At 42.4% G+C, this 12008-nt stretch overlaps 1 protein-coding gene across 5 annotated transcripts in view; it reads left to right on the plus strand.

Annotated features, from left to right (window-relative positions):
- Window positions 1-11222, plus strand: part of LOC306843921 (TGF-beta-activated kinase 1 and MAP3K7-binding protein 2-like) — a 30323-nt gene extending 19101 nt beyond the window's left edge. The window contains exons 2-9 of one of the 5 annotated variants that reach the window (XR_013781877.1): window positions 116-284; window positions 1943-3497; window positions 5776-5936; window positions 6816-6909; window positions 8129-8227; window positions 9401-9487; window positions 9565-10476; window positions 10570-11222. Coding sequence is in view for 4 of the 5 variants with exons in the window: in XM_079375643.1 (XP_079231769.1) it covers window positions 183-284; window positions 1943-3497; window positions 5776-5936; window positions 6816-6909; window positions 8129-8227; window positions 9401-9487; window positions 9565-9701 (2235 nt within the window). In the remaining variant the exon portion in view is untranslated. Of the gene's footprint in view, window positions 1-115; window positions 285-776; window positions 890-1942; window positions 3498-5775; window positions 5937-6815; window positions 6910-8128; window positions 8228-9400; window positions 9488-9564 lie in introns of those variants that run through there. The other 4 variants (XM_079375643.1, XM_079375645.1, XM_079375644.1 and 1 more) reach the window with 4 other exon arrangements.
- The last annotated feature ends 786 nt before the right edge of the window (window positions 11223-12008 follow it).

Genomic DNA, 12008 nt, shown 5'->3' on the forward strand with positions numbered 1-12008 from the left:
TGTAATATGCAAAATTTGGCTGTTCTTAAATGGAGTTGGTGGTAAGAGTTGGCAAACACATTAGTAGCTCTTGTTAATCCAATTTTTCTTTTCTCCTTTTCTCTCTTGATTGCAGAAGATGCTAAGATAGTGCGTGTGAGCGAGTGCTGTGGTCAAGTCCGTTCTGTTTTGGCAGAAGACGAATGGCACAGGGAAACCAGCAAATTGACAACCAGGTTCTGCACTACCTGCGGCAAAAGTTTCCAGAGGTTCCCGAGGACGTGGTGTCCGAGTGTGTCCTGCAGGTGAGGTACACGCACTGCACTAGGGAATTTGTTAAAGGGGTCATCAGATGCCCATTTTCCACAAATTGATATGATTCTTTAGGGTCTTAATGAAAAGTCTATAACATACTTTGGTTAAAATTTCTCAATGGTAGTGTAAAACAACACCTTTTTTACCCTATCAAAATCAGCTCTGTTTTCATCAAGCACTTTTATTCCATGTTGCTTTAAATGCTAATGAGCTCTGCTGACCCCGCCCCTCTCTTCCGTGGAGTGACGAGCAGCTTCAGCTATGAAACTGGCTAACTAGCACATTATTATAAAGACAATTTGCAAATATTCATAAAAAACCCTTATACTCACTTCTTGTGTAGATAAAGCTGGATCACAAATGATTCGCACGAACAAAGACATTTATGTAGATCAGGGATCGGCGCATTCCCTTCAAAGCGAAAGTAACGTTAATCCTCTGCGTCTTCAGTGGCTCAGATGTCGGGAGTAAATGACGACTGCTATATTCATTATTACATCCAACAACAAAACACCTCAATCACTTAATCTGAGAGATTTTGTCTTCCCCTGCACCGGAAGTGGACAGCTCTCAGCTCACTGAGGGCCGGTCTAAGGTAAGACGGACCTGTCAATCAACTATCGTGGGAGGGGCCTGTACAGAACTACGTCATTCTGACAGGGATCTCAGAACAGCCTGATTTGAGAGAGGGGATTTTAAAATAGGGATTAAAAAAAAAAACACCTGGTGGATTTTTATCATTATAAGATGTATGTGTACACACTCCCAACACACATTTATATTCAAATAAGTTGTAAAGTGAATTTTGCATCCGATGACCCCTTTAAGAGCCTTGGGAATTTGTACATTCTTTAGAAATTCTATTCAGCTATTAAGTTAATCAATATCAAAAGTGACGCATACAGTTAGGTCCATATATATTTGGACACTGACACAATTTTCATAATTTCGGCTCTGTATGCTACCAGAACAGAATTAAAACAAAACAATAATTATGAAATTGAAGTGCAGACTTTAAGCTTTAATTCAAGGGCTTGAACAAAAATATAACACGAAATGCTTAGGAATTACAAGCATTTGATACACAGTTCCCCCATTTTCAGGGGCAATAATGTAATTGGACAAATAAATATAATCATAGATAAAATATTCATTTTTAATATTTTGTTGAGAATTCACTTGCACGGAGACATCCTTTGGCCATGCGATCTGTGTTCACAGCAACTGCTTCCAAATGCAAATGGCACACTTGGAATCAACTCCAGGACTTTTACCTGCTTAGTTGATATAGAAATAATGAAGGAATAGCCCGTCTGTCCATGAAACAGCTTTTGAGTCCAATTGTCCAATTATGGACTTGTGGTCCCTTGAAAAAGGGGGGATGTACATATTAAAGCACTGTAACTCCTTAACTTTTCCTCCAATTTTGATGTGAATACCCTCAAACCCTCAAATTAAAGCTCAGTGTGTGCACTTTAAGCCCATATTAATTATATAACTGTCACTTAAATATGTTTTGGTCAACAGCTAAAATAATAAAAATTGGGCCTATGTCCAAATATATATGGACCTAACTGTATATAAAAGTGACACACATAAAGCATCTCGATCTGAAGCTGACAGACTTGTCTCTCTCTTCTCTCCCCAGAATAAGAACAATTTAGCTGCGTGTTGCGAGTACCTGACCAAGGTGAGTCCTGGTTTCTTATATAGCGAAGGCAGCCAGAGTTCGACAGATCTTCGCAATCACATGACCCAGCTCAACCTCGGCGTTTCTCAGAATACCCATGGTGCTGTGCAGCGAGATGTAGTGAGGATGAATGGCAGCAGGACTGTCACCCCCAGCTTGAGCGATGGGCCTTTGACCGTGCCGTCCTCCCTCTCTGAGTTCTACCAGCCCGAAACGCCGTCTGTGCCGACACACACGCCTGCGAGCCTCGGTGCCTTCACCGCCATGGAGTCCACTCGCAAGCCGCAGCCTCCTCAGCACCTGGGCCTTTACCAGGTCGGGGGCAAAGGTCATGGGCCGCCTCCCACCCCACGCTTCAACCCAATCACGGTGACGCTTGCACCCAACACCGGCCGCAACACGCCGACTTCCCTGCACATCCACGGAGGGCCTCAGTCGGGACTGAACAGCCCGAATTCCATCTACATTCGGCCGTACGTGACACAGCCGGGCTCCACGCGACAGGTGCAGGGCCGGGCTCAGTACAGCCCCACCTCACAGCCCGCACAGCAGATCTACCAGATCAGCCATCCTGCAGCCTCCCAGAGCTCCTGGAGCGGCGGGCAGCATCAGACCTCGCACGTGTACATGCCCATCAGCTCGCCCACCAACACCCAGGCGCCCTCCATTCCCTCGGCCGTGGCCTCGCAGGCCGCCTCCTCCTCACCCTCACCATCCTCCAGCTCGTCCTCCTTTAGCCAGTACAACATCCAGAATATCTCGACTGGGCCGCGGAAGAATCAGATCGAGATAAAGCTGGAGTCTCCGCAGAGGGTATCCGGGGGTTCGACGGCGACGCTCCTGCGCTCTGGCTCTGCGCCGCGAGCCGTCTGTAGCTCCACGTCTTCGTCCTGTCCAGCGTCGTCTTCAATGGCTGCGTCCGTGGGTCCCTCCACTCCCATCTCGATCGGCGGCGCCGGGCTGAGTCGCAGCCAACCCACAGTGTACATCTCCCCATCCCCGCCCGCTGCGGACGACTGTGCCCTCGTTCCCAACGCCCCTCGCTCGCAGCCCAAGTTCTACATCTCTGCGAACGCGTCGGCCGACGATGGAGGGGCGAGGAACCCGCCGACGGTCTATATCTCGGCCAATCCCACGCTGCAGGGCTCTGCCAGTCTGCGAGCTTTGGGGAGCCAGGTGAGCATGGGCCCTGCGTACATACACCACCACCCGCCCAAATCCCGGCCCTCCGTGGGAGCCGGAGGGACGGCCACATCTCCTCGTGTGGTGGTGACGCAGCCCAACACCAAATACACCTTCAAAATCACTGTCTCCCCCAACAAACCTCCGGCTGTGTCTCCTGGGGTGGTGTCGCCCACGTTCGAGCCTACTAACCTGCTCAGTCTGCCAGGCGATCACCATTACACGGAGCCGGAACCGCTGTACCAGTCCGACCCACTCTCACCTCAAAGGGACAAAAGCTCGGAGCCGCGCAGACTCAGCATGGGTGCGGACGACGCCGCGTACACGCAAGGTACGTTCCTCAGTGAGGGCGAGCACTTTCTCCAGGTCTGGTGCTTTGTTGATTGTGTTTTACGATGCCTTCCGTTCCGATTTAGAGTAGTAGTTCACTCCAGAATGAAAATTTCCTGATAATTTACTCACCCCCATGTCATCCAAGATCTTCATGTCTGTCTTTCTTCACTTGCGAAGAAATTGAGGTTTGAGGAAAACCTCAATTTTTCTCCATCTAGAGGACTTCAATGGTGGCCAGTGGGTTGAAACTGCAGCTTCAAAGGGCACTAAACGATCCCAGCTGAGGAATAAGGATCTTATCTAGTCAAACGATCGCTCACCCCCCCCCCCCCCCCCCCCCAAAAAAATAAAATGTATTTGCTTTTAACCACAAATGCTCGTCTTGCCACTAGCTTGAACTCACATGTTATGTAGTCACGTTGGAAGGTCACGCGTGACGTAGACAGAAGTACTGACCCATTGTTTACAAACCAAACATGCAAAGTAAAACGCCCTTACCAAAAAAGTTAAAACAACGATGTTGGCCGATGAGATGGAGTTTTTTTTGCCCTACCCTACCATTTTGACTTTTCCAACGTGATTTCGTAATGCGCATCACAGAGCTAGTGCAAGATGATCATTTGTTGTTAAAAAGTACTTTTTTTTTTTTTTTTTTTTTTTGTAAGAAACTGAGCGATCGTTTGGCTAGTTAAGACCCATATTCCTCGGCTGGGATTCTGTAGAGCCCTGAAGCTGCAATTTGGAACTTCAACCCGTTGACCACCATTGAAGTCCACTATACGGAGAAAAATCCTGGAATTTTTCCTCAAAAAGCTTAATTTCTTTGCGACCTGATGAAAGACATGAAAATCATGGACAACGTGGGGGCGAGTAAACTATTGGGAAATTTTCATTCTGGAGGTGAACTAAATCTTTAATACATTATTTGATGATCTTTTTGTAGGATATTTTTAAATTTTTACGATTTATATTTAAGATTTCAAAACTAGAACTGTCTTCAGCACCCTAGGCTACTTAAGATATTTACCTTTGATTGATCCTTCTGTTTTTAGGTTGCTAGACATTAAAGAAACACTCCACTTTTTTGAAAATAGGCTAATTTTCCAACTCTCCTAGAGTTAAACAGTTGAGTTTTACCGTTTTCGAATCATTCAGCTGATCTCTGGGTCTGGCGGTAGCACTTTCAGCTTAGCTTAGCATAGATCATTGAACCTGATTAGACCGTTAGCATCTCGCTCAAAAATGACCAAAGAGTTTCGATATTTTTCCTATTTAAAGCTTGACTCTTCTGTAGTTACATCGTGTACTAAGACCGACGGAAAATGAAAAGTTGTGATTTTCTAGGCTGATATGACTAGGAACTATACTCTCATTCCGGCGCAATAATCAAGGAACTTTGCTGCCGTACCAGGAGTGCAGCAGGCGCAATGATATTATGCAGCACCTGAAAGTAGTCCCCAGCTAGGAAACTAAAAAATACATTTTTACAATTATTCTTAAAAAAATTTCCTTATAATAAACAAGAATATTTAATAAAAAATTATGTGAACTTAATGGGAACAGGGCTGTGCTTAAAGGGTACAAAAATGTATTGTAATGTAATCGCCAAGTCTCAGACGACTGAATCCTCGCATGCTCTCTGTGTTCACGCATGCGGATGGACTTACAAAATACTTATATTATGATAAATATGTAAAAAGTTGTTTTGATTGTAAACAGATGGGACAGAGCATCAGATATGTCAAAATAGATGAGTTCATTAGTGTGAATGCAGCCTATTAGTCGTTGAACAACTTTTCTTTGACTGAAGTCAGAAATCCTATTGGAAACCCACTTAAGCCTCTTTCACACAGAGATTCCGGAAAATACACGGGGTAATGTGTTCCGGGAATCATCCCGGGATTGTTTGATTTTGGTTCATTCACACTGCTAGTGATTTTCTGGAATCTGTGCGTGCGTTCACACACAACCCGTAAAGACACGTGACATTTCATGTGACATGTATAATGCGCGTACAGTAGGTACAGTAATGCAGTGAATTAGTGCTAGTTAATCTTATGGCAGTCCTCCACAGTCCATCTCTCATTCACCACCTCGTTATACAGGCCAGTCCAGTTCTGACCGATGAATTCAAGTTCCGCCTCATGTTTCTGTCAAATATCTTGTTTACTTCACCTCGTGGAGGTTGTGAAATGGGAATGCTGTTTTATCAGTTTATAGTCTCAGATGTTCTGCAGTATGGTTTGTGTGTGATTGGTTGATTGTCTGATTTGCAGCATTGCTGGTGCATCAGAGAGCACGCATGGAGCGACTGTGGCACGAGTTAGAGCAGAAGAAGAGAAAGCTGGAGAAGCTGAAAGAGGAAGTCAACGAGATGGAGACCGACCTCACGAGGAGACGGCTGCAGCGCTCCAACTCCGTCTGTCAGATTCCATCTGTACGTTCATCTCCTCTAGATCAGTGCATATTTGCTCTGACAACAGTTTGAGTTGAATTCTTTATTAAATTGGTGCAATTTGTGATTTTAGTTTTTTTTCTCTATATTCTTAAATAATCGATGTAAGTTGCCTCAGAGCATGTTTTTTAACATTTAAAAAAACTAACACTAGCTTCTCTATTTTTGTATTCTGTTTGTTTTCTTTTCATATGTGACCCTGGAGCACAAAAGCAGTCATCAGTAGCACAGGTATATTTGTATATTTGTAAATGTATCAAAACTTCATTTTTGATTAGTAATATGCATTGCTTAGAACTTCATTTGGACAACTTTAAAGGAGATTTCCTCAATATTTAGATTAGTTTTTTTTGCACCCTCAGATTCATTTATTCAGCTTTCAGACGATGTATAAATATCAATTTCCAAAAATTGACCCTTATGGTTTTGTGGTCCAGGGTCACATTTATTATACAATTAACAAAAAGCAAAAAAGGCCTCTAACACTAGCTTGCTCTATACTTTTTCTATTGTCTTTTTTCTTTTTATCGATTATATAATAAAAAATAAATAAATAAAAACCTAGCTACGTGTACTAGTTAAGCCAACTGAGACTCTCATAGCACTTGCATGCTGCTCTTTTGTTGGTTTTGATTGCTTCCATTGTCCTCATTTGTAAGTCGCTTTGGATAAAAGCGTCTGCTAAATAACTACATGTAAATGTTTTTTCTTGAGCACACTTGAGTCAGATGCATTTAGGGAGTATATCTGGTCTGTATATCTGATGTTTATGATGGACGTAATGCAAAGTTACAAACACATGGTAGGCTGTTAAATATAGAACAACACAATTCACTTTTACACACTTATCTATATTTTCAGATTGAAGAGATGCAGCAATTGAGGTGTAAGAATAGACTTCTACAGATCGATATTGATTGTTTAACCAAAGAGATTGACCTCCTTCAGACACGAGGTGAGTCTATAGAGAGCTTGCGCTTGCTTTCTCTGAGTTTGTGTTTCCAGCACCGAGCTGCTTGTTCAGGAAACGTGAGAGGAAAGTGGATGTGGCATTACAGGCCAGACAAATCGGGTGCCAAAATATTTTCAAAATGAAAACAGACGGCAAATTCTGCTTAGCTGATAAATGACAGAATGAGTGTAAGGTCAGAGTAGTTTCAGTTTGAATGCAGTCGCCTCTCGAGTCTTTAACAGCAGACACTGCCGCTGTGTGATGAAGACATGTTTTACTATAGAGACTAATGTCAGTGAAAGTAAGGCAAAGATTCAATAAAAAAAGCGGAGCTACAATCGCAAACCTCTCAGCAGCACGACAGACTGAAGCAATAGATCAGGCAGGAATCAGTAATCAGTCACATTACTTTAATAAAGTCATTGAAATAGTTACACTACTCATAGAACCATTCTGTAATGGGAGTAATGCAAGTCTCATAAACTGGAACAAATAAATGAATTGGGCCTAACCGAAAGTGACTTCATATTCAGTGACTCTGTTTTTTGTCAGCCTCACAAATCTGAACAGTCTGATTCAAACCTCTGACTCCTGAGTGAATCTTTGTGACTGACTCATTAAAATGAAGCCATTCATAAGAGTGCGTCTGTGTGAGTGAGTGAGTGTGTGCGCGCGTGCGAGTGAGTGTGTGCGCGCGTGTGAGTGTGTGCGCGCGTGTGAGTGTGTGCACGCGTGCGTGTGAGTGTGTGCGCGCGTGCGAGTGAGTGTGTGCGCGCGTGTGAGTGTGTGCACGCGTGTGTGTGAGTGTGTGCGCGCGTGTGAGTGTGTGTGCGCGCGTGTGAGTGTGTGCGCGCGTGTGAGTGTGTGCACGCATGTGTGTGTGTGTGCGCGCGCGTGAGTGTGTGTGTGCGCGCGCGTGAGTGTGTGTGCGCGCGTGTGAGTGTGTGCACGCGTGTGTGTGAGTGTGTGCGCGCGCGTGAGTGTGTGCACGCATGTGTGTGAGTGTGTGCGCGCGCGTGATTGTGTATGTGAGATCTCTGCTGTGTGAGGAGTCGCTGGCACACACTCCATTCACCAGTATTTATCAGTTATTAATTATGAAGTGGCCTTTTTTTCCCCATAACTTTGTGACTTGCGAGCCGTTAAAATGCTAACAGCTCATCTTGTGCTCCTGCAGATGTTTTGACCACTTGTTCTTCTGACTTTTATTTATCACTTTTAGGACCAGACTTCAATCCCATTGCAATTCACAATTTTTATGACAACCTTGGATTCTTGGGTCCTGTACCTCCTAAACCTCCCAAATGTCCTACGAAACCAGGTCAGTTTTAATCTTTCGATTCCATCTTGGCACATTATTGCTTCCTCTTTTCTGTTTTATTTTCTGTCCCTGAAAGCTTCTGCTTTTTTCATGAAACAGCGTTATTTAGGGCCCTATGATTTCTGCGATGCGGAAAACACGGACGTAATCGCGAAATCAAGTCATGAAAACAGAATTTACAGCTTAACGCTGAATGTCAAGGAATTTGTCAAACCTTAAACAAATGAATCAAAAATAGGTCATTACACTTAAATGAAATTGCGATATGGACTAGCATCTGTAAATATCAAGCTGCAAAAATACTTTATAAATATGAATCCTGCATGTGTCTGTGAGTGAATGGCGCAGACGTGTGGTTTGGTTTACTACACACACTGAAGCTTGTCTTCTCACTAAATGAGCAGATAAATACATAAACGATCTCTAGATGTGCTAGTTACTGAGTCACTTCAGCATTTTACCGTTCATTTGAGTAAATCTAATGTCATATACACACAGAAATGTAAAGGTTCACTTGAAGACATTGTGGCAGACATGCATTACTATTGTTCAGTAACATGTACATAGTCTATTACTGCTACTATCATTACTACTACTAAAATTATTCAAACTTTATATTTAAGTAGTAATCACAACATTTCTTCCATGTTTTAATTTTAATAAGAAAATCCCCTTTGTTTGCCAAAAATAGTTTAATTAAAAGATAAATTAAATTAATGTTTTATGCCTTCATTTGATAATCAGAAAAATGTAAATAACACAAAATGTAAAAAAAAAAAAAAGATCATAAGGTTATTTTAAGAGTACTTGTGAATAAATTAAGTTGTTTCAATGCATTCAAATAATTAGACATGCAGAAATTGGTAATAATAAAGCAAATGGTTCTGAAAACATTTCAGAGGTCCCTAAACATCTAGTTTTTGTCAAACTTTTAATATATTGATGTGAAAATGTATGTTTTATGATTTTAATTGATTAGACATATTTTTTTGATTAATATAATTTAATTTAAAAGGAGTCCAAAAAAATGAATGCAAAAAATGGAATAAAAAAACGCCCAGAATTTGGGAAAAAACTGACCGGATTTCATAGGGCCCTAGTTATTTGAGTAGTACCTCTGCATTTGGTTGTGATGGTGAGTTTCTTCTTCTGTTGGGTCTGTGCGCCGGTCAGGAGCGGATCTCGACAAGAGAGGGCGCAGGATCAATGTCAGCTCCAAGCTGAAGAGAGACCCGTCTCTCCCTCCTGTCCCTCCCGCCGGTGGGTCTCTGCACTCTTCCCTCTCTCTCGCCCCGGCTGCGCTCTGACCGCCTCTCGTGTGTGTGTGTGTGTTTCAGAGGGCATCCCCAGCACCAGGCTCGTGTCGGAGCCCGAGGAGGACGACGGCGCCCAGTGGAGCTGCACCGCCTGTACCTTCCTCAACCACCCCGCCCTCAACCGCTGTGAAGAGTGTGAATTCCCCCGGCATTTCTGAGCCTCGCCTGCCCTCTCGGCCCAGTGTCATCGCGTGCGTGCGTGTGTGTGTTCGTCCTGTGATGTCCACTGAAGACTGGATGATGTTTACAGCTCTTTGTCTCTGTACAGTGTGTGTGTCGCATGGGAGATCAAGGGAAATTTCCCCCGCTTGATCCGTGAAGAGGCTTGGTGTTGCCGGTGATATTAACACGTGTATTACATCCACACTCGGTTTACAGGTGTGGCTTTGGATGCCAGTGTGCCTTTTTTCATGGGAACCGATCGTGACTGATTTATTCATGCTGTTCACAAAGGATCGTGGGCGGAATCTGCTAAACTCAGTTCTTTTGTTTGATCAATGAAGCGAAAAAAAATAAAAGGGAAAAAAAAAAAAACCTGCATGTTTTAGATGTACAGTTTACAGAGGAGTCTCCGCCACAGAATTTACTGTACATAGTTTTAGAACGAGCTTTTCTTTCTCAAGAATTCACATGTATTTCCTGTAAGTATAGCTTTATAGACTTCATTTATTTGTTGTTGTTTTCGTTTGTTTCTCTCAGATGTGTATGGAGCTTTTGTGAGAACCTAAAGGGATGCTAAAATGGCGCAACCGAGAACAACAAAAAATAAAAAGCTCCGTCAAGCACTCTATTCAGCGTACGAGCTGCAGACGCAGCAAAACTGAACTGAAAAAGATCTAGATCTTATTAACAAGGTACTTGACCTCGGAGCAGTTCACAGGAAACCCACGAAGCCCTCCGATAACAAACGCTTTCCTATGTGACAACTGGAATGTAGGTTTACTATTAGAGGAACTGATACCTTTGTGCCACAAAAGGAATGTTTCTTTGCTATGCATTGATGAAGCTTTTTCCCATTATTTGCAGTAAAGTGGGCTTGTGTCAGCGGGCGAGTGTTCACAAGGGCTTTGACACCGAGGACTCGCCGCTGGCTTTCATGGTTCAGGTGTTTGTTGCCAAAGCACAGGAGTCGTCACGTCTCTGAGTGCAGTGAAATATTTCACGATGTGCCTTCGGTCTTCATGTGGTTCTCTGTTACGGATCATGGTATGTGGCGATATGCACAGTGCCTTAACTTACAGATGTTACAGAATTTAAACTTTATTATTATTAAAATGTAATGAAGTTACAGTTTTGTAACTTTATTAGATGATTGAACTAAAACCAATGTTTTGTCATCCATCCTTATGAGAGTGCTAATGCATAAATTGTGCATTGAAAAGCTGAATGAGATTGTTATTTATAAAACCAATAAATACACAATTTCCAAAAGCTGGTTTCTGGTATCCAGGCTAAAAATAACTTGGCTGTGGAGAATGTTTATTCGCTCTGCTATCTGTTTCCGAGATGAGGCTATTTTTGGCTCCAAAGACATTACTCTCTGTGCTAACGTTTGAGAAAACCAAAGAAATAATCAGATCTGTCTGTCATGTTTATGGATTTTAAAAGAAAAGGGGGAGAAAATCATTGTTTTTGATCTTAGCTGGGAAAACTGTCTTTGTAATAGATAAGTTATTTGTAAAAAAAAATAAATAAAAAAATAAATAAAAATGAAACAAGAAATAAACAATGTCTCCTTTGTTGGAGTTTTTCTATCTTTAGATTTAATGAGGCTGGTTGTTCTGGCTCCAGGTTGAAATTAAACTGGAAAATATCCCATGGAAATGCCCCACACCGCAGCTCCTTATCTCTTCAGTTTCAGATGACTCAAAGCTGTATCCCAATAACTGCATTAGGTAGGGAAGTGTTTGCTCTCACGAACAGTGAATATACCTGTGATCACTGACACAAACTAGTGAACCTGAGATCCAATACATGTGTGATAAAGTCGTCTCAGGTTTGGAGGCTGTGTCTGTCTGTCTCCTGGCATGAATCAAAAGGAAAAGCTGTGTGGCATTTCAGAGTTTTAAAAAAAATTGCTTACAAACTAAAAGTTGTAGTTGAGCTTCGCTCAGTGAAGTCATTCACTCATATACTGAATATTCAGACCAAGTCTGATAAACTACAAGCACATAATCTGCTTTACACTGTTTGCAATTGAAAAATAAACTTTTATCGATGCAATTAAGAGACATCATTCAAAACCATCAGCTCTTGTTTCATTTGGGGAAAAAATGCATTTTAAATGCCACACTTGTGTTTAGATTACCTACACCGTGTTCATGTGGGAAAACATTTAGACATGTTCACTTAGAAATCAAAACTCACTGTTTTGAGGAAAAAATAACGCTTTATATAATACAGATTATTTGAAAGGGGTTACACTTTCGAATTCTCCTGTAAATCGACTTTAACAAGCCAACAGT

The sequence above is a fragment of the Barbus barbus genome, assembly GCF_936440315.1.
Source record: "Barbus barbus genome assembly, chromosome: 24".
In the NCBI taxonomy this organism is placed as follows: Eukaryota; Metazoa; Chordata; class Actinopteri; order Cypriniformes; family Cyprinidae; genus Barbus; species Barbus barbus.